This window comes from Polistes dominula, unplaced genomic scaffold, assembly GCF_049000335.1.
Source record: "Polistes dominula isolate Pdom_NZ unplaced genomic scaffold, Pdom_raw_medaka contig_49, whole genome shotgun sequence".
NCBI classification, from domain to species: domain Eukaryota; kingdom Metazoa; phylum Arthropoda; class Insecta; order Hymenoptera; family Vespidae; genus Polistes; species Polistes dominula.
Genome location: NW_028300914.1, coordinates 5,742,418 through 5,762,190, shown reverse-complemented (window position 1 = coordinate 5,762,190; position 19,773 = coordinate 5,742,418). Strand labels below are relative to the sequence as shown.

Sequence of the window (19,773 nt, the reverse complement as noted above, 5' to 3'; positions counted from 1 at the left end):
GCGCGTCCCTCCTATAGGGTCTCTAAGGTGACATAGGGATCCTATAGGAGGGATGCGCCATGTACATTGCTGGGGGACCGGAACTCGATTTTGCGCTCGAATGATTCAAACATTGAAATAATTATGAAATAATGAATTGCATCAAATACAGAAAAAAAATGAACTATATTTAATGATAATTAAAAATTTATATTAAAATAGAATAGGTTACACGAAAAAATTATTATAAATTCAAGCGGTCCCCCAAAATTTTCAGCCAATGGCACATGAGCTGAATATGAATGGCGCATCTCTCCTACAGGATCCCTATGACCGGACAAATGGTGCCGCCGCCGGACACGCGTACTTAGGGATCCTGTAGGAGGGATGCGCAATGTACATTTTTGGGGGACCGGAACTCGATTTTGCGCGCGAATGATTCAAACATTGAAATAATTATGAAATAATGAATTGCATCAAATACAGAAAAAAATGAACTATATTTAATGATAATTAAAAATTTATATTAAAATAGAATAGGTTACACGAAAAAATTATTATAAATTCAAGCGGTCCCCCAAAATTTTCAGCCAATGGCACATGAGCTGAGTATGAATGGCGCATCCCTCCTACAGGATCCCTAGGTGCGAGACGCCACAAATATTTTTTAGTTTAATTTCATGGCCTTGGACATTTTCAGATTTATTATCAAGTTTGATTGTTGATTGACTAGTGTCGACATCTACATTTTATCTGAACACATGCGCATAATAGTATATGCAAGTGATGATGCAGGTGTTAATAAAAGAATATAAACGAAATTAAAATATTATTGTTTGTTGGAAACAAGCTTTTTAATTTCTATGTAAGTCAACAAATATCTAAATAATTAATCAAATATGATGGAATTGATGTTATTAATCATTTAAATATCAAACCAGTATTATATCAGTCATTATTAAAAACTTTTCCTTCCTCTAACTTAGCAGGAAGTATGATAATTACCCCTATAGTTGATTAGCTGCTGGTCATGATAATAAAATGCTAATAATATATGATAAGCCTTATTCACCGTACACAGCTGCGAATTATTTTATAATAATGTCGCAGGGACGAATGGTCGGCTATTAGTGAATGCAGTTTATGTATAAACTGTTACACGTATTGTATGTTAGAACATTTAAGACTATAACTTAATTTTACAGTGAAATATTTATCGTTCTTCTGAAAAAATATCATATAAGGTAAGCGATAAGAATATATTGATTTTTATGGTCACCAGAATTGATTAGAATATATAAAACTGATAAATCAGTTCTGATTAAATCTTTCCTTTCGTTGATTGCAGTTAAAATGTTTTGTATTTATCACTTGGGACTTTATTTATTCTTATTCGGAGCTTGCATTGGACATTATTCAGACTGGGATGGAAATCCAGTGTTCGAGCAAATGTGTTCGAGCTTATATCCCCATGCATTTACCAAATATTTGCCTCGTGGAAATTTATCTTTAAATATTTTCACTACGCGGACTGATGTAACAGACATTGAACGTTGTGTCACTACGTGCTGTAATGAGTTACATTGTAATGTTGCTCTTATGCATAACGACACGTGTTATCACGTGAAATGCACTAATTCCAAAATGTGCTTGCCATTATACAGACCTAATTTATCTAATGAAAATCCACCTAGCATGGTTTTGGTCAAACCGGTTAAAGACAATGAAATGTGGAGCGAATTGTTGAGTCAAGCTAATGATGAAACTAGGTAAATATTTGATATATTTGAAGATATTCTCTTGCGAGATACTAAAATATTTATATAATTTTTATAGACCATTACTAATGGACAACATCGACGATAACCGCATCGTATTTGATACAGATACCATTAATTGCATGTACCAATCTGACTGTGCACCTAACGAAATTTGTATCAGACTCGAAGAAAAAGATGATGTTAGCGTTTGTCGGTGCGATTTGGGATTCAAAAGAAATATTGCTGGTATTCATAGCATTTTTTTATATATAAATTCATATTTAATTTAATCTTAAGAATTCTCTAATGACATATTTCAAATTATAGGTACTTGCATGGCGATAAATGAAATGGAAAATGCAGAACTTGGTGTTACTCCTCAAATGAATGCTCAAATTTCTAAAGGTACAACTACATCCGCGAAGCCTATCTTAAAAGAATTATTAGTATCTGCAGTTTCTAAAGAAGTACGCTTGCCAGAAAATGAAGTAACATTATCGGCATACACTATGCCTGCCGAACAAGAAAATGAACATTATAATTATGCATGGAGTTTACTTAGTCAACCGGAAGGTCATACAGGAACAATGATCGATCAAAATCGTATAACTGTTAAATTAAGTAATTTATCAGAAGGCTTATATAGATTTAAAGTAGCTGTAAGTAGCCCAAATGCTTATGGAGAAGCATACGCTAACGTTAGTGTTTTACCACGTAAGTTATTCTATCAAATATTCTATTAAATACTTTGTAAAACTTACAAAATCTTTTACATTAAAATAATTATTATTTTTAATTTCTAAATACTAGCTAAGAGAATAAACCAAGCACCGATTGCTATAATTTCACCTGCCTCGCAAGTCGTTAAATTGCCTAATACTGGAGCTGTATTGGATGGATCGACGAGTAAAGACGATGATCACATAATTTCTTATCATTGGGAACTGCAGCAAGGTCCTATTGGATATCAGCCTAATTTAGTTGATACTCCTACTTTACAATTAGATAATCTTATAGCTGGAAACTATACTTTTAAACTAACAGTTGAAGACTCCGATCATGTCACAAATTTTACTAAAGCCAATATAACTGTTTTAAAAGTAATCGATTATCCGCCGAGTGCTAACGCAGGACAAGATGTTATAATTTATTTACCTCAAAATACATTGATACTTAATGGAAACTTAAGTACAGACGATAGAGGAATAGCAAGCTGGGAATGGACAAAAAGTCCTTCTGATCAAAACAAAGCTGTAGACATGCAATTTACCAGAACCCCTTACTTACATTTATCAAACTTAGTTGAAGGAATGTATACTTTTGTTCTCAAAGTAACCGACGATTCTGGCCAGTCTTCTTCAGCCGAAGTTCATGTTTTTGTGAAACCTCCTACGAATAAACCACCAAAAGGTTAGTTAACATTATATTTAAGTGTTATTTCATTTAATAATAATTTTAACGATTATTTCCTTGTAGCCAATGCTGGAGAGAATATAACCATTGCATTGCCAGAGACACGAACAGTGTTAGATGGTAGAAAGAGCAAAGACGATATCAAAATAGTTTTTTATCGTTGGAAACAAATAAGGTAAGATTATTTATATTACATATTTAATATATTTTATATTCTATGTCACTGCTAACGTATTCCTATAACTATAGTGGTCCCAGCATAGTTGATTTTTCTGCAGTAAATGAATCTATTACAAATGTAACTAAATTAACTAAAGGAGATTATCTATTCAAGCTAACAGTTATTGACGACAATGGAAATACAGATTCTGATACGGTTGCCGTTAAAGTGACACAAAGTATGTATTCTATTTTCATATTAAAACTTTAGCTCCTTGCACTATTTATATTAAAATAATATTCATCTAATTGTTTATTTCCAAAAGATAAAAATGCAGCACCTAAAGCAAATGCTGGTGGTGATCAAGTTATAATAGCTCCTATTGTTGCCTTGATCCTTAACGGTTCTCAATCTTCTGATGATTTACGTATCGGACAATGGTTATGGACAAGAGAATCATCAAGTCTCGCGGTTGGTACTATAATTGAAGGAACAGATAAATCACCAATACTAATGGTAATTATTTATTTTGTTTATAATAAAATAACATTACGAATTAATATAAATAATTATTCTTTGAATGATAATAGTTAACGGATATCGTGCCTGGCAGATATCTTTTTAAACTGAAAGTAACAGATGAACAAGGATTAAGTAACGAAGATACCGTATCTGTCATTGTAAAACCAGGCAAGTAATATTCTGAAATAAAATAGCATTGAAACCAAATGTATAAGTGTTCCTAATTAACGTATTAATTAATTTACAGATCCTCAATTGTTGCATTTGGTAGAATTGACATTAAACATAGGCGCTAATGTATTAACAGAATTACAAAAAAATTCTCTTGTTGTAAAACTGCAAATGTTGCTACGAGATGAAGCTACCATCGTCGTACGAAATTTAAGAGCCGAACCGCGTACAGGAAAAGCAGTATTAATATTTTACGTAGAAAAAAAGGAGGCAAAGAAATGATGTCTGGTCCGGAGGTAGTAAAAAGATTGAAACAGAAACTCAAACAAGATTCTGGTTTGTTACAATTGTCTGTAGCAAATATTGATACAGCTTTATGTCAAAATAATTGTTCAGGTAATTTTCATGGATATAATATAACTATGATAATATTAGCATAATAAGAAAAATAATAAATATTTGTTTAAATAAGGTCATGGGGTGTGTGATCAAGAAACACGACAATGTATGTGCGAAGCATTTTGGATGCAAAATTTAATCCAAAAATATTTCGGTAATGGAGAATCAAATTGCGGTATGTTAATATTTTGTATATATCGATATAATTAAGTTGTTTAATTATTAACAATGTTCCAATTGTATATTTTAGACTGGAGTATTTTGTACGTATTAATAGCCCTATTATCCTTGGTTGTTTGTTGGGTTGGACTTGTTTGGGGACTTATCTGCATGTGTCAAAGAATGTGCACTAGTAAGAGAAGAATATTGCGTCCAAAGAAAAAGCTAGCACGTTATTCTCTTCTTCAACCGGAACCAGAAGATGATGGTATATTCTTTGCGTGTTAATATGCTGTGTAAAATGTTCAATTGTTACAGCTAATTAAAATTGATTTTACAGTTCCGCACACTAAAATGGTATTGTCAGATTCGGATGCTGATTCTTATGACGTCTTATTTGAACACTGTAAGACAAGAAGTAATAGTCACATGAGAAATGGTAAAACTCGTAATGGTTTGTGAAAGTAAAAACAAATGAAAATTTAAGGTAATTCATTAAAAATCAAATAAGATTTTTTTTATAAATAGAATAGTGTATTATCCTGATATTATGTATATTTTATGTTCCAGTATTATTGCGTTCACAAAATCATATTGAAATAATTAACGCACATGTGTGTACATTTGGCCAAACATACAGTACTAGTCAGTTATGGGGCTGTAATCTACACTAAGTACCTTAAAATAATGAAACAAAAAAAGTAACATCATCTTTAAAGTTAAAACTTGTAAAAAAAAGGACCGAACAAAGTAGATAATGTTTGAATATAAAAATATAACGATTATATCTCTTCATTGCACTTAAATGATTGATTTCGTTATAAATTAGTGCAATATTACTATACAGGGTACGATAAATGTCGTTTTCCCTTGCGTAAATCAAGTCAAAAAAAGATCTCGGAGGAGTGACCTTGGGAATTTTTTATAATTATTTTGAAGAAATCAATTTTGATCTTATTCTATATTCTTTACGCTTTTTGAAAATTAATTTTTTATTACGTATTCGTTAGCACTTTGAATTGCTAATTATTTATAAACTGTAGTTATTAGCAATGTTACAACAAAACGCTAAAAAAATTTTGAAAGTTTCTATAAATTACACAATTACGGCCTTGAAGAATTATATTTAAATTAATATTAATATATACATATTATAATTACTTCTATCTGTAAACGATTTGTATGTATACTATTTACTCCTCTATATTTACATCGCCAATCTTATTTTTACACGTATATGAACATTGAATAAAATTTATTATTCACAGTGCCCGTGGTAAAGAAATTTTATTAAATGTCAAATTTATTTAAAAAATAAACAAATCAATTTAGATTAGCAGTAATTCATTTTGTATTCCTTTTTTTTAATACTATATATTTTTAGATGTTAAAATATGTGATAAAAAAACTATGACAATGTTTCCTATATGTTTATTTTATAAAATATAAATATAATCCAAACACAAATAGAATATATCTGTTTTCTATTTCGCTCACAAAATACTATAATCTACTTCAGGCTGTTCATCACCCAGGCAGAAAAGTGTCTAAACCAGCGTGAACAACCTTTAATGTTATTTTTAACCAGATACATTCTCTACTGAAATTGAGAAGAGTAGTCTATAAGACATTCCTACTGAAGTAAAGCAACGTATCGCGAATTTATTCTAAATTAATTATTAAAAATAATGTAATTTAAAAAAAACTTAATTAATTTTATTATCTTAATATAATCTAAAATAATAAATAGTAAATCAATGGAATTCATGGAATTGGTGAACTGTTCTGTTAAAAATCAATTGGAAAAGAATTGTTTTAGTAACGGAAAAACGATCGAAGAAGAAATCGAAAGTAATAAATATAATAATAATGAAAACGTAACTTATTTTACCAATAAGAAAAAATATAGGAATAATCAATCAATTATTACGATTGAATCAAAACGCATAAGTGCTGATGCAAGGTAACACGATATAAATTTATAAATAAATTTAAATCATATTTTTAATTAATGAACAATACAAAATATATAAATAAAGACACGTAATCTGTCTTATTTAATATGGCTATAAATAAAGAAAAATCTAGACTCTCTTATTCTTTTTCTCTCCCTCTCTCTCTCTCTTCATGTTATAAAATTAACAATGATTGTATTGCAAGAAATGGATTAAGGTGGAGTATGGAACAAAAAATAGGCTCGCTTTCCTACACGTTTTCGGATAATGAAAATTTAAACAGTGAACATAATAAAGAAGATAAAATGCAAATAATTCCAAATATTCATGAAAATAAAGATTTCTTATGTTCAAGATGTGGTAAAAAAATGCGAGAACCTAGACTTCTTCCTTGCTTGCATGCCATGTGTTCTCCTTGCATCTTTGACCTAATCGAAAAAGGTAAGAGAAATTAGTCATGCAATATCTCGTTAAATATATTCTTCCAAAGCGAATGATGATTTGTATAATCCTTAATGGTAATTATACTTTATAATTTGGTTTATAGCTAATAATGTTGACTCAAGTAAGTTACAGAAGAACGAAAACATTAATCCGATATGTAATATTTATGAAAGATGTCCCCTGTGTAATTTTTGTCTATCAAGCACTTATTTTATAATTCCACCTCCGCATTATCCATTACAACATAGGCTTGTCATGGATGCTATGCGTCGTAAATTGGCTGATAGGATACTCTGTGATACTTGTCCAGATGAAGTAGTTGTAAGTATGCTTCTTATTGATATAATACTGCTAATGAAATAAATTTAATATATAAAGTTAATTCATTTTGATGATAATTATAGGCAATTGTACAATGTTGCGCGTGTTTGCGCAACTTTTGTTCTGATTGTGGTAACGAGCATGAAGAACAAACAAGAATGGAATTAAAACAAGGCAAACACATAGTAAAACCTCTTTGGGAAGCAACGAGAATACGTCGCACTATACTTTGTCAAATACATACCTCAAATGCGTTGCGATACTATTGCAATGCATGCCAACAGGTTTTACATATCATTTTATTCTATAAAAAAGAAATATATTTATTTATATCTAATTAGAAATATTATCGAATACTCTGAATATTCTGTTTATAGATATGTTGCAAAGAGTGTATGTGGAGTATAGAACATAGAGGACATGCTAGCGAAAATGCTATTGGTGCTGGAAGAAGAGCCGCCGCGTATTTAACAACGATGCTTGAAAAAGCAAAAACACTTTTAAATTCTTTACTCATATCTTACAGCGAAGATGTATTTTCCAATGATATATTTAATGAGCAAGAACATTTCATTGATCAATGGTACGTTAAATAACAACCGTACATTCCTTATATTATAAACAAATATTTATGGTATTTATTTTTATATATTTGATAAATTGTCATGTGATTTAAACAATAGGATGAAAAAATATCATCGTTAACTATAAGACTGTCATTTGAGGTACTGTTATGCAATGTCCTAGCTTTTAGTACTTGAAAATTGTTATTCATAACAATTATATATGTATATATGTAAATTTATAATGAAAATAATATGTATTTGTACATTTACATAAAACATAGATAATAATAATTAATGTAATAATATTATCTATTAGAAATACTCGCAGCTAACATCTTCAACCACATATCGACAGGATGTACAGTAAGTATTATAGTAAAAACTGGTATTTATATCTTCGAGTTATTAAACAATGTCCATCTCGTAAAAGTGATCCACAACAAGACCAATGGTTAGAACCAGGGTGACCAACATGTCCATGTCCACATCCATGATATCCACCTTTTATTAAATCATCTTTTTATATATTATTTATCATAACACAATATTAACACGTTAAGTGTCTAGCCTTTTTATTGAACTTTTCATTTAAGCCACAATAATTTGTCAGCTATACAAACACATGCCTGGTCATAAAATATATTATCAATCACTAGTGACCAATATGACACTTAACATGTTAATTTAAAAAATATCTATATAAATGTATAGATTAATTCGTACCAGGCATTCTTCCTCCGCAAGCACAGATAACATCTTTTTTCCCACCACTCGAACAAAATGTACAACAATGGTAAATACCGTCGTGTCTTTGATTCAACGGAAATAATTTGTTCTCATTATGGCCAATATCTATAAGAAATTATTGTAATTTTTAAAATTATTTTCTATTCCTTCTCTTATTCATTATTTGTTTGTTTTTAATATAAAATGGAAATAGATTACCATTTTGTTTCTTTTCCAAAGTGTCTGGGACACCTAAAAATTTCAATCTTCTTGCAATGACATTAACGAGACTCAGTATTTCAATTTCTGAGCTATCAACAAATAATTCATTAATAAAAGATATAGCATCTAAGATTTGTCGAGCCCTCCAGAGTCTAGCGTATTCCTGTATTCTTTTCCGAGCTTGTTTTGTCCATATAGATACATGATCTTGTGAGTCTGATTCATATTTTATTGGATCTTCAGAATACCTAAATAGAAAATCTTATATTATACTTAAATAAATATATTAATTACATAAGTTTAGCAGATAAACGATTAAATTGTCATGTGATATCTCAATCTGCATATTATAATTAATTTGATGTTGTCATTTGATGTTGTCATTTGAGGTACTATTTTGAAAATTCATTCTAAAAGTTACAGGATTTAATTATTACATATAGAATAATATACACTAATTAAATATTATATACAAATATTGTTTTGGTGAAAATTTCATTACTTAGAATATTAACAGAAGTATAATTCGAAGGACAATCAGGAGCTATAATAACAAAACACCACTTTTAATAACACTTCTAATTATAGTATTAAATAAAACTAATTATTAATAATGCACTTGTACCAGTAAATTTTATTAATTTTAATCAAAATATAAAATACTGAAGACGGTAGATCTCCAGAATAAAATATAATTTTAATTTAAAATATCTCTTATAGATGGCACTAGGCACTAAAACAAAATAGGGACCCTATAGGAGGGACGCGCCATGTACATTGGTAGGCTGAAAATGTGGGGGGACAACTTCCGTTGCATCGCGCAGCCATGTTTATCTTTAGTATGTATTAACGGCTGTGGTTAGTTGAATCATTTGCGCGCAATCACGTAACTACACGAGTTCCTGTCCCCCAGCAATGTACATGGCGCGTCCCTCCTATAGGGTCACTAAAACAAAGTGAAGCTAAATGTTCCCCACGAAATTTAAATGAACAAATTAATATGTAACATTAATGTATTATATTTTTATATAGATTTATTAAAATAATGTATTTATATATTATATATATAAAAATAATGTAATAATATAGAGTTTAAAATGTAGAATAATTAAGATAAATAATGGGGAAAGCAAACTATTAATGATCATTATTAATGATCATTCTTAATATTAATTAAATATAATTAGCATTAATCAGAGTTAATAAAATATTTAGTTAAAGCTACAATCAAAAGCTATCATCAAGAAATCTTCAAATCCAATAGAAATAGTTCCTGTTCTTTCCGTATCTCTACTTTTGAACGCACCTGTAAGACAATGATTACTAAAATAATCATTTTATGACAACAATATTTACTGATAATCTTATAAAAATGTATATTTTTATCAACAGTTGATACAACAATTCTTTTACCTGTAAACTTTTCTAGTTGAATACAAAAAACAATAAATTGATCGACACTCATACTTTGACCATTAATGGGGTCACATTTCTTAATAAGAAATTGAACAAATGTAGGACTAATTTTATAACCCATTTTTTCTAATACCGCATTTAATTCATATTCCTGTATACTTCCAGACTGGTCTAGATCAATATTACGTAGGAAATCAATCCAAGAATTGATATATTTAAATACCTCTTGAAATTCTTGTAAATCTAAAAAACCACTTTGTTTTTTACCAAACATACCTGCAATATAATATAAAAAATGATCATCAATTACTGTACTATATATTTGAATATACTTTAAACATATATTATTTTTGTACTCACTGATCATCAATCTACAAGCTGATTCTGAAAAAGTTCCACCTTTTCCATTAGCTAAAGCCGCTTTTAATTCAGTTGCTGTAATTTGACCACTTCCATCTTTATCCACTAAGGAAAACCATTGTTGCACTTCTGGTCTTATAAAACCTTCTGGTTCATACATTTTATCTATAAATTAAAAAATGATCTATATGAACCTGAATAAATAGTTTAAAGTTTAAATATCGAAGTGGTTGTTCAGAAATGAACTTATGATACGTCTTTACTAGATTATACTGACTTCAAATTATACTCCTTTTATGCTTTTAATTACAGATCAGCTGATGACAATAAAAAGAAATATAATTACTGTCAGGCACTTATTAATTGCACATTGATGAATGCTTTAGAAAAAGTACCTGCTGCAGTGTCACGACATATACAACAAAACGTTGCGCATGTGAGATAAACTACATATAGATTTGACTAAACTAATACACCCAATGTAAACCAATTAACCTTGAAAATACGCGCGGGAAAATCTTAAAAAACAAATTAAGAAGGTCACTGGTTTATTACAGAAAAATTAATCACAAACATCAAATTTTTATTAAACCAAAAATATTTGACACTTATTAACAAATATTATATTTAACATATAAACAATTAAAACCTTTATTAGTGCAATTTTATGTGTAATCTCTGCACAAATTCGGGCCGCAATTTATATGAAAAATTTTAGAGGGAGCATTTATCATTTGTAATTCAAATATATTTTTAATGATTAATTATTGTTTTTGAACATTTCTGAACCGAAATTAAACATTTATATTTATTCACATATTTTTTAAATAATTTTCTGGCGTATAAATGTAACATAGGAATATTATTGTTTTAGTTTGTGATTATAAAAAAGTATAACTTATAAATTTTTTATGTTTTATTAGTAGAAGAAAATACAATCAATTTTCAACAATTATAGGTAATTTATGCTAACGTGATACATAAACATAAATTGTAAATATAAGAAAAGTTATAATGATAAGTGTAATCATACATCACTCTCGTAGGATAACAAAATTATTAATTAACCAAATCTTATTTCTAAATCGGAAGGGTAGAACCCTATTTTCTAGCAATTTTTGTGCTAAATAATTTGGATGTTTAGCTAAACGGGAGTTGTAGCGTTCATTAAAGTTTGTAATTTCTTCTTTTGTTTTAGTAATTCTTGTTAGATCTTTATCGATTCTTTCATTGGTTACATACCAGAGGGCATTGCATATGTTTCGTAGTGTTTTGGATTGGAATAACCTACAAATGAAAGTTTGTTTTGATGAAAAAATTATTAAATTTTAAGAGAGTTATTCCAGAAATAATTTAAACAGAGAATCAAAATGACATCAATAATAAAACTTCATGCTATATCAGGAGCAATGGACGAGTCTCCGCCTTGTTACATATTACAAGTCGATGAATTAAGAATCTTACTTGATTGTGGGTGGGATGAAAATTTTGATCAAGATTTTATAAAAGAATTAAAAAGGTACATAATTCATTTATATTTGAGATTAATATTAATATTATCTTTTTTTTCTAATCTAAAAGATTTAATTTGTTTACGTTGATTTTTTTAGACATGTTAATCAAATAGATGCAGTTTTACTTTCCTATCCAGATCCGTTGCATTTAGGAGCATTGCCATACTTAGTTGGAAAATGCGGTTTAAATTGTCCTATTTATGCGACTATACCTGTTTACAAAATGGGACAAATGTTTATGTACGACATGTATCAGGTAGTATCCTTGTATTAAAAAATATTTAAATATCAGTTTACTTTATACATTATTAAATTCTTTTGAAATTTTCTTTCTTTTTTAGTCTCGTCATAACATGGAAGACTTTGATTTATTTACTTTGGACGATGTAGACGCTGCATTTGATAAAATAGTACAATTGAAATATAATCAAAGCATATCAATGAAAGGTAAAGGCTATGGTGTTACTTTAACACCTTTACCTGCAGGACACATGATCGGTGGAACGATATGGAAAATAGTTAAAGTAGGAGAAGAAGATATAATATATGCTGTTGATTTCAATCATAAGAAAGAACGTCATTTAAATGGATGTGAATTGGAAAGATTGCAAAGACCATCGTTGCTCATAACAGATGCATTTAATGCCACATATCAACAAGCTAGACGTAGAACTAGAGATGAAAAATTAATGAGTATGTTGTTATTAATACAATAATGCATTCTCTCTTAATGTTAATGACATTTATTTAGTAATTTATTTTTTGTTCTAAGCAAATATTTTACAAACCTTAAGAGGTGGCGGAAATGTTCTTGTTAGCGTGGATACAGCTGGACGAGTGTTAGAACTGGCACACATGTTAGATCAATTATGGCGTAATAAAGAATCCGGACTTCTTGCTTATTCATTGGCACTTTTGAACAATGTCAGTTATAATGTAGTCGAGTTTGCTAAATCGCAAATTGAATGGATGAGTGATAAACTGATGAGGAGTTTCGAAGGGGCTAGAAATAATCCTTTTCAATTTAAGCATTTACAACTTTGTCATAGTATGGCTGAATTAACTCAAGTTCCAAGCCCAAAGGTATAAAACTATCAAATATTTTTTTCTTAAGAAAAATAATAAATAGCTTAAAGCTATATTCGTTACAAAATGAATTTTAGGTAGTACTTGCAAGTACTCCGGATATGGAATGCGGTTTCTCGCGGGAACTTTTTCTTCAGTGGTGTACTAATCCACAGAACAGCATTATAATAACAAGTAGAACATCTCCTGGAACACTCGCTAGAGATTTAGTAGAAAAAGGAGGAAACAGAAATATTTCTTTAGAAGTTAAAAAGCGTATTAAATTGGAGGGTATAGAATTAGAAGAATATTTAAAAAAAGAAAAATTAAGACAAGAACAAATGAAACAAGAGCAAATGTACGTTTAATATTGAATATGTATATTATTTACTATTCAGTGGGAAATAATAACTTTATTTTAAGTTTGAGGAATTGTTATATTAGGGAAACTGCAGATGTTAGCTCGGAGTCGGAAGACGAAATAGAAGTAGGGAGTGGAAGAGGGAAACACGATTTGTTGGTAAAACAAGAGAGTAAGCCTGGTTTTTTTAAACAAAATAAAAAACAACATCCTATGTTTCCATTCATTGAAGAAAAAATTAAGATAGATGAATATGGTGAAATTATAAGGTAAAGTGTTTCCGTTTAAATTTATGTAAAAATTTTTTTAAACAATTTTATTACAATAATAAATTATTTCTTATATAACAGACCAGAAGATTATAAGATAGCAGAGACCATGCCAGAGATAGAAGATAATAAAGAAAATGTCGAAACAAAACAAGAAGAAACCCTACATCACCCAGAAATACCTACCGATATTCCAACAAAATGCATGCAAGTTATGCGCACAATGACAGTCAATGCATCCGTTACATATATTGATTTTGAAGGAAGATCGGATGGTGAATCTCTACAAAAGATTTTAGCACAATTAAGGCCACGACGGGTCGTTCTTGTTAGGGGATCCAAAAAAGATACGGAAATATTAGCGCAACAAGCTCAAAGCGCCGGTGCACGCGTTTTTACACCTGCAAGAGGAGAAACGTTAGACGCTACAACTGAAACTCATATATACCAAGTAAAATTGAATATATGATAATAATTATAAAAAGAAATTATTTATTGATATATTAAAATAACTTTTTTTCTAATCAGGTTCGTTTGACAGATGCTTTAGTAAGTGGATTAAATTTTTCAAAAGGGAAAGGTGATTCAGAGGTTGCGTGGGTAGATGCTATGATTGCAGCTCGTGATCCAGTTTGTCGAGATGCTGTAGCTGAAAACGGTCAAATAGGAGAAAATAGCGATAAAATACTTACGCTTGAACCATTATTGCTAAATGAGGTATAAGATTGAACAACTATGATTACACATATAAGTAAACGTATATCAAAATACATATTATAATATAATATATAGGTATATATAATATAATATATATAATACATATTATAATATAATATATAGGTTCCTGGACATCAAACTACATTTATAAATGAACTTAAACTATCTGACTTTAAGCAAGTTTTAAATAGGAGTAATATTCCATCAGAATTTAGTGGAGGAGTTTTATGGTGTTGTAACAATACTATCGCTGTCAGAAGGGTTTGTGTTTACAATTATTTTTGTTTGTATAAAACTATAAATACATTTGTGCTAATAATTACGTCATTTTTTTCTAGCACGAAGCAGGAAAAGTAATTTTAGAAGGGTGTATTTCCGAGGAGTATTATAAAGTACGTGAATTGCTATATGAGCAATATGCAATTGTATAAATATGAGTTATGTAAATAAAATAAATTATTATACAAAATATTTATGCTAATAAAATATTATGTTTTTTACTTTAATTATTTCTTACATATATTTTTTTTTCAAAGAATAAAAATTCTTTTCATAATATTTAAATGTATTTGTTCTACAAATAAAATTATGCAATGTAGATTAATTTATATTTAAATTTGAAAATATTGTGCTGCTACAATTGGTTAACTGTCAACGAATCATGAAAGAGATTCATATAAAAAATAAAATATTTATAAAAAATATATTAAAAATATAATACAAATAAGATTTTATAAATAATAGATTAAAAAATATTTATAGTAAATTTCTTCAAATTTAGTTATATTTGCTATATCAAACTTTACTTTTCAATCAAAATCAAATTCAGGGAATATTACAGATTTGTAAATAGAAACAAAAATAGAAAGCTGAAGGTAAATAAAAATAAAATTTCATGAGTATGATGATTAAAGTGAATTTGTTAAATAATAATGTTATTATATTATAATTTTAGCAAATAAAAAATCATTTTCTGCAGTGTTGTTTGGACTTAACCTCTAATTGCTATAAGAGACAATGTCCGCAAGTAAATATAACCTCGCAACAACAAAAATCGAGTATAAATAATTAATTTTGGGACTAATTGTAATTAAAAAAGGATCATTAATTATAAACAAGATAGTAAAATGAAAAAATATTATCAAGCTACGTTAGTTGTAGTGGCCGTTGTAAGTTTAGTATCACTATTGTTCTATAGACACGAATATAATAGATTAAGATACGTTTTAGAAGTTTTTAATTATTTTGGTAAACCAAGTCAAAAAGCTATTAGCACAAATTGCATAAACAATAATGCATCGTTTGTAGAACATAATATAAAATTAGACGAACCTTCTTCATCTTGGCAAAGGTTGAACGATGATTTATACGTGTATTCTGCATACAATTTAGGGAATAACAAAGTTCATGCAATAAGTTTTAGTAAAAGAAGTGCTGTATCTAATTTACAATGTAATATATATTTTGAACACGAAACAAAACCATCTGTAGGTATTTATAAATACATTGTAATCAATAGCACTCCGTATTTTGAAAATGGAGAAGAAAAAGCGGAATATAATGGTTATTATTTAATATGTGCATATAAGGAAAACAAATTACCCGTTGGAGTATCGTTCTTAACAGAATTTGATAAAGATAATACCAATGTTCCTATCTTTTCCGTTGCGACGCAACCACAATATTTAAATGACAATAGTATAGCAGTCTGCATAATACCACCATTGTTAAAACCTATGCATGAAATTGATATGATCACTTTTATAAGTTTTCACGAATTAATAGGCATTAATAATTTCATAGCGTACGATTTTGGTATTGTTAATACGTTGAATAATCGTTTGAAGGAATTATCTACAATATATGTTCCCCATTTAAACTTTACATATACAACAGTACCATGGAATTTTCCTTTTAGTAGACTTGATACTAATATTATGAAAGATATTATAGAAGCTGATTGTTTGCATCGTACGTATAATAAAATGATGTATATTTCTATTTTATCCTGGCAAGAATATATAGCGTTAAGTTATCATCGTTCACTTGTAGATTTATTAGCTGATTACAGTGCATCCAAATTGCTAGCAGATCGTTACAAATTAAATATTTTTACCCTTTGTACAAAAGAATTAGATAATAATCCATCCGCAAACTTTACATTAATCATGTATAGAAAAGTACAATTTGATACAGATGTTACAGATCATTATCCTATTTTCATATCAAAGCCGCGCGAGGTATTATCCAAAAATAATGTTTATACACAAAAAATGGCTAAAGACTTGATTCTTGTACATAATTACAAAATTTGTAGTAGCGACGATAAAAAAATTCAAGAAGACATTTTTAATACTTCCATCCCAAAATTTTCTAAGGATATAAGAAATTCGCCAATTTTTACAAGACTTATTAGCCATTAGATGAACAACTGAGTAAAACTTAAATAATGTTTTTTTATTTGCATGTGTTTTTGTTACTTTATCAATTTTATTTTTATTTTTTGTTTTTTTATTAAACTCGTATGAACTCTTTTGTCAATAAAAATGCACATTTAATTATTAAATAATCTTTCTAGTTACAAATGTTCTTAATAGTATTGTTAGGTACCTTGGCATTGCTTGACGAATTATGAACATTTGGTATAAAAAGTATGTATTCATTAAAACAATTACAATTTATAATCGAACAAATATTTTATAACATAAATTTTTTTACGAGATGTAGATCCAATCGAAGTGTAAAGCGTGGTATAAATATGTACCATAATTGTATAAAGTTTGACGTTTATAAATATATGTTTATAAGATGATAAATTTTATGCAAATTTTATTTCTTATTTTAATTGGACATTATGTATACGTATGTTATGATGAATGCTTCTTACAATTCCTTTTTCCTCTTCTTAATTTTTTGTTATATAAAACTATGTATAATGCGGCATGAAATTTCTATGATATATTAAATTATTTTATTATAATGATATCTTTATAATAACTTTATAATGATATCATGTTTTAGAAGCAAAATCAATTTACTTTATTATTTTTTATAATATAATATATGAAGAAATTTTTGTTTTTATTATTTTGGTGTATTTTTTCATTAATATATTTTTTTTCCATCTAGTTATTATTACATATTCTGAATTTGATTAACTAGATTCATAAGAAAGCTTATTTTAGTCGTTGCATTATGGTTGCATTTTTTAAACCTGTTTCTTCTATTGTTTTATCCTCCGCTAATTCCTTAGTTGGATACATAGTTAATAAACTGAAGTCTCTTATGGCATATTGAGGTCTCATACTGAAAATGGAATAGTAAAAGAAAATATGTTTTTTTTTAAATCAAACTGTAATTTAAATATATATTAAATATTAAATATTAAATGCTAAAATGTAACATTAAAGGATACGTTGTTATATATCTTCTGAGGTCACTTATGGTATGAGATAAATTAAATTGCGCTCGTACACTGCTCCCATCGGCAAGTCGAATTTGTATTGTAGTAACTGGTTTAGTTGTATCTAAATTTAATTGTTTTTTTGCTTGAGATTCATTAGCTGCTTGATCAGCTGGATCTGTTGGAATTGTCATACCAACGGTAGCTGGAGATGGGCTGTAAACATTTTATGTAACATAGATTTTGTTGTATTATTAAATAATATTTCTAGATTAATTATTAAAAGAAATATGTGAATGATACCTTCCCAACATATGTCCTTTCCCAGTAAAAGCTTTAACCTTAGTTTTGGGAGGAACATATTCTTCATGACGATGATCCTCCATATCTAATCGTAATTCTGCGTCTTGAACTTCTTGTCGAATTTCTGCAGGAATTTCTCCTCGTTTTATAGCAGCTAAAAATTCTCTATTTTCTGGATCACTGTATGGTCGAATTTCATGATCGTTTATAGTAAAACCATCGCGCCATAATTTCAAAGTAATAAGACCAGCATTAGATTGTTGATTGGACTGTGCTCCTGACACAACTGAAAATGCATTAATTAATATTTTATTAATAATAGAAGAGATAAAATATTATTTGTATATACCTTCTGTATCTGAACTAGTTTGTCCTAATTTATAACCAGTACCACTGAACGTATTTGGTCTTTGTTGTCCACTAGTTCTAGGTTCTATAGAAATAGATTGTTCTTGACACGATTTAAACATATCGCTTATGATATCATTCTTTTTTCCCGGACCAAGTACCTGTTGACCACTGTGTTCAGATCCACCAGCATAGAAGGCTTGTCCTTCTTCTTCTTCCGAACTACTATCCTTATTTCGCAAATCGCTTATCGTACCAAATTTAGGCTTTGCTTTGGATTTATTTTTATTTCCTGTATTTTGATCCATTGAGTTATTTCCTTTTTGTTTCGCTGTACTCTTAGAATTATCTCCTATATTGTCATCTTGTAGTCCAACTGCGACGTATTCATTTGCCGATGTAGGAGGTTCGTCGGTTTCAAAGAAGCTTGCAAGTGCAACCTATAATTATATTAAGCAATATTAGGCAATTGTCTTTAACTATTGCTGTAAATAAAAAAATGGTATTACAAATATTTAAGTATTAATAGAAGTATCTTTATCGAATCGTTTTTTAAATATTATTAATAATAACTGTCAATTTAAAATAATAAAGAAAAAACATCTATAAAATTACTTCTTTTCATAATTGAATCTATGAATTGAAATAATACTAAAAGTAAAAAAATTGAAGGTTATATGAAATTATAGTCGATATATTTGCAACATATAATATGATATATTATAATGAATTATAAATAATATAAGATTAAATCTAAAAAAAATGCAATCTCACTTCTAGCTGCCAAGCGGATGACTCAAGGTAAAATTGTGCTCTTTCTGAATCAACACCAGTTACATCTGTAAATTGCGAAAGTAACTCATCGTGGTTCGACATGATATCCAATTATTAAATCGCTAACACAATCGATTAATGCTTTGTTTTATTTCGATCGGTGTATCTTTGTTTTATTCTGTTCTATGAACTCTTAAAACCAAGAGAATTTCTTTCTCAACCTTAAACTGCTACTGTCATTCCTTTGTCAAGGAATGGCGAACCGGATGTTACCATGTGAACCAAATCCGCGAAATATTTGAAATTTCAACAAATAGTCTTTTACCACTCACATACTTTAAAATTTTTTATAATAACATTTTATTTATTTATTATAAATTATATTTAATATTATATCGTTTTATTTAAAAATTATTAATTTTTATATATCTTATAATTTTATATTT

General features: G+C 28.6%; 6 protein-coding genes across 9 annotated transcripts; 4 read left to right on the top strand and 2 right to left on the bottom strand.

Annotated features, from left to right (window-relative positions):
- Positions 1-626: 626 nt before the first annotated feature.
- LOC107064998 (dyslexia-associated protein KIAA0319) lies at positions 627-5,896 on the top strand. Its single transcript, XM_015318252.2, is given in 15 exon segments — positions 627-1,223; positions 1,328-1,748; positions 1,816-1,985; positions 2,067-2,453; positions 2,550-3,149; positions 3,216-3,327; positions 3,402-3,550; positions 3,638-3,828; positions 3,903-4,002; positions 4,082-4,261; positions 4,264-4,401; positions 4,478-4,579; positions 4,655-4,831; positions 4,904-5,050; positions 5,134-5,896. Coding segments are annotated over 13 exon segments (2,844 nt in total). The 5' UTR covers positions 627-1,223; positions 1,328-1,332; the 3' UTR covers positions 5,026-5,050; positions 5,134-5,896.
- A 146-nt stretch (positions 5,897-6,042) lies between these two features.
- LOC107065002 (protein meiotic P26) lies at positions 6,043-8,140 on the top strand. The gene is made up of 5 exons (XM_015318258.2): positions 6,043-6,526; positions 6,724-6,959; positions 7,066-7,283; positions 7,367-7,567; positions 7,661-8,140. Exons 1-5 carry the CDS (start codon positions 6,321-6,323, stop codon positions 7,877-7,879), a joined length of 1,080 nt encoding a protein of 359 aa, XP_015173744.2. The 5' UTR covers positions 6,043-6,320; the 3' UTR covers positions 7,880-8,140.
- A 1,673-nt stretch (positions 8,141-9,813) lies between these two features.
- Pef (penta-EF-hand domain containing protein peflin) lies at positions 9,814-11,075 on the bottom strand. Of its 3 annotated transcripts, XM_015318146.2 has the most exons (5): positions 10,969-11,075; positions 10,851-10,890; positions 10,574-10,738; positions 10,211-10,489; positions 9,814-10,103 (listed from the first exon to the last, which is right to left on the bottom strand). In XM_015318146.2, the coding sequence occupies exons 3-5, from the start codon at positions 10,731-10,733 to the stop codon at positions 10,009-10,011; spliced, it is 534 nt and encodes a 177-aa protein (XP_015173632.1). In that variant the 5' UTR covers positions 10,734-10,738; positions 10,851-10,890; positions 10,969-11,075; the 3' UTR covers positions 9,814-10,008. The 3 variants fall into 3 exon arrangements, with proteins under 3 accessions (XP_015173632.1, XP_089026036.1, XP_015173630.1); XM_089169910.1 differs by lacking the exon at positions 10,851-10,890; XM_015318144.2 differs by having other exon boundaries at positions 10,851-11,029.
- Positions 11,076-11,784: 709 nt separating this feature from the next.
- On the top strand, positions 11,785-15,005 carry CPSF2 (cleavage and polyadenylation specificity factor subunit 2). 2 transcript variants are annotated; one of them, XM_015318380.2, is made up of 10 exons: positions 11,785-12,092; positions 12,184-12,343; positions 12,429-12,780; positions 12,860-13,170; positions 13,251-13,510; positions 13,576-13,782; positions 13,864-14,233; positions 14,311-14,499; positions 14,623-14,760; positions 14,838-15,005. In XM_015318380.2, exons 1-10 carry the CDS (start codon positions 11,944-11,946, stop codon positions 14,928-14,930), a joined length of 2,229 nt encoding a protein of 742 aa, XP_015173866.1. In that variant the 5' UTR covers positions 11,785-11,943; the 3' UTR covers positions 14,931-15,005. The 2 variants fall into 2 exon arrangements, with proteins under 2 accessions (XP_015173866.1, XP_015173867.1); XM_015318381.2 differs by having other exon boundaries at positions 11,795-12,092; positions 13,597-13,782.
- A 138-nt stretch (positions 15,006-15,143) lies between these two features.
- Positions 15,144-17,315, top strand: LOC107065041 (uncharacterized). The gene is made up of 2 exons (XM_015318331.2): positions 15,144-15,374; positions 15,455-17,315. Exon 2 carries the CDS (start codon positions 15,627-15,629, stop codon positions 16,920-16,922), a length of 1,296 nt encoding a protein of 431 aa, XP_015173817.1. The 5' UTR covers positions 15,144-15,374; positions 15,455-15,626; the 3' UTR covers positions 16,923-17,315.
- Positions 17,316-17,571: 256 nt separating this feature from the next.
- LOC107065042 (NSFL1 cofactor p47) lies at positions 17,572-19,572 on the bottom strand. Its single transcript, XM_015318332.2, has 5 exons — positions 19,328-19,572; positions 18,555-18,993; positions 18,206-18,491; positions 17,915-18,118; positions 17,572-17,805 (listed from the first exon to the last, which is right to left on the bottom strand). Exons 1-5 carry the CDS (start codon positions 19,427-19,429, stop codon positions 17,676-17,678), a joined length of 1,161 nt encoding a protein of 386 aa, XP_015173818.1. The 5' UTR covers positions 19,430-19,572; the 3' UTR covers positions 17,572-17,675.
- Between the last annotated feature and the right edge of the window lie 201 nt (positions 19,573-19,773).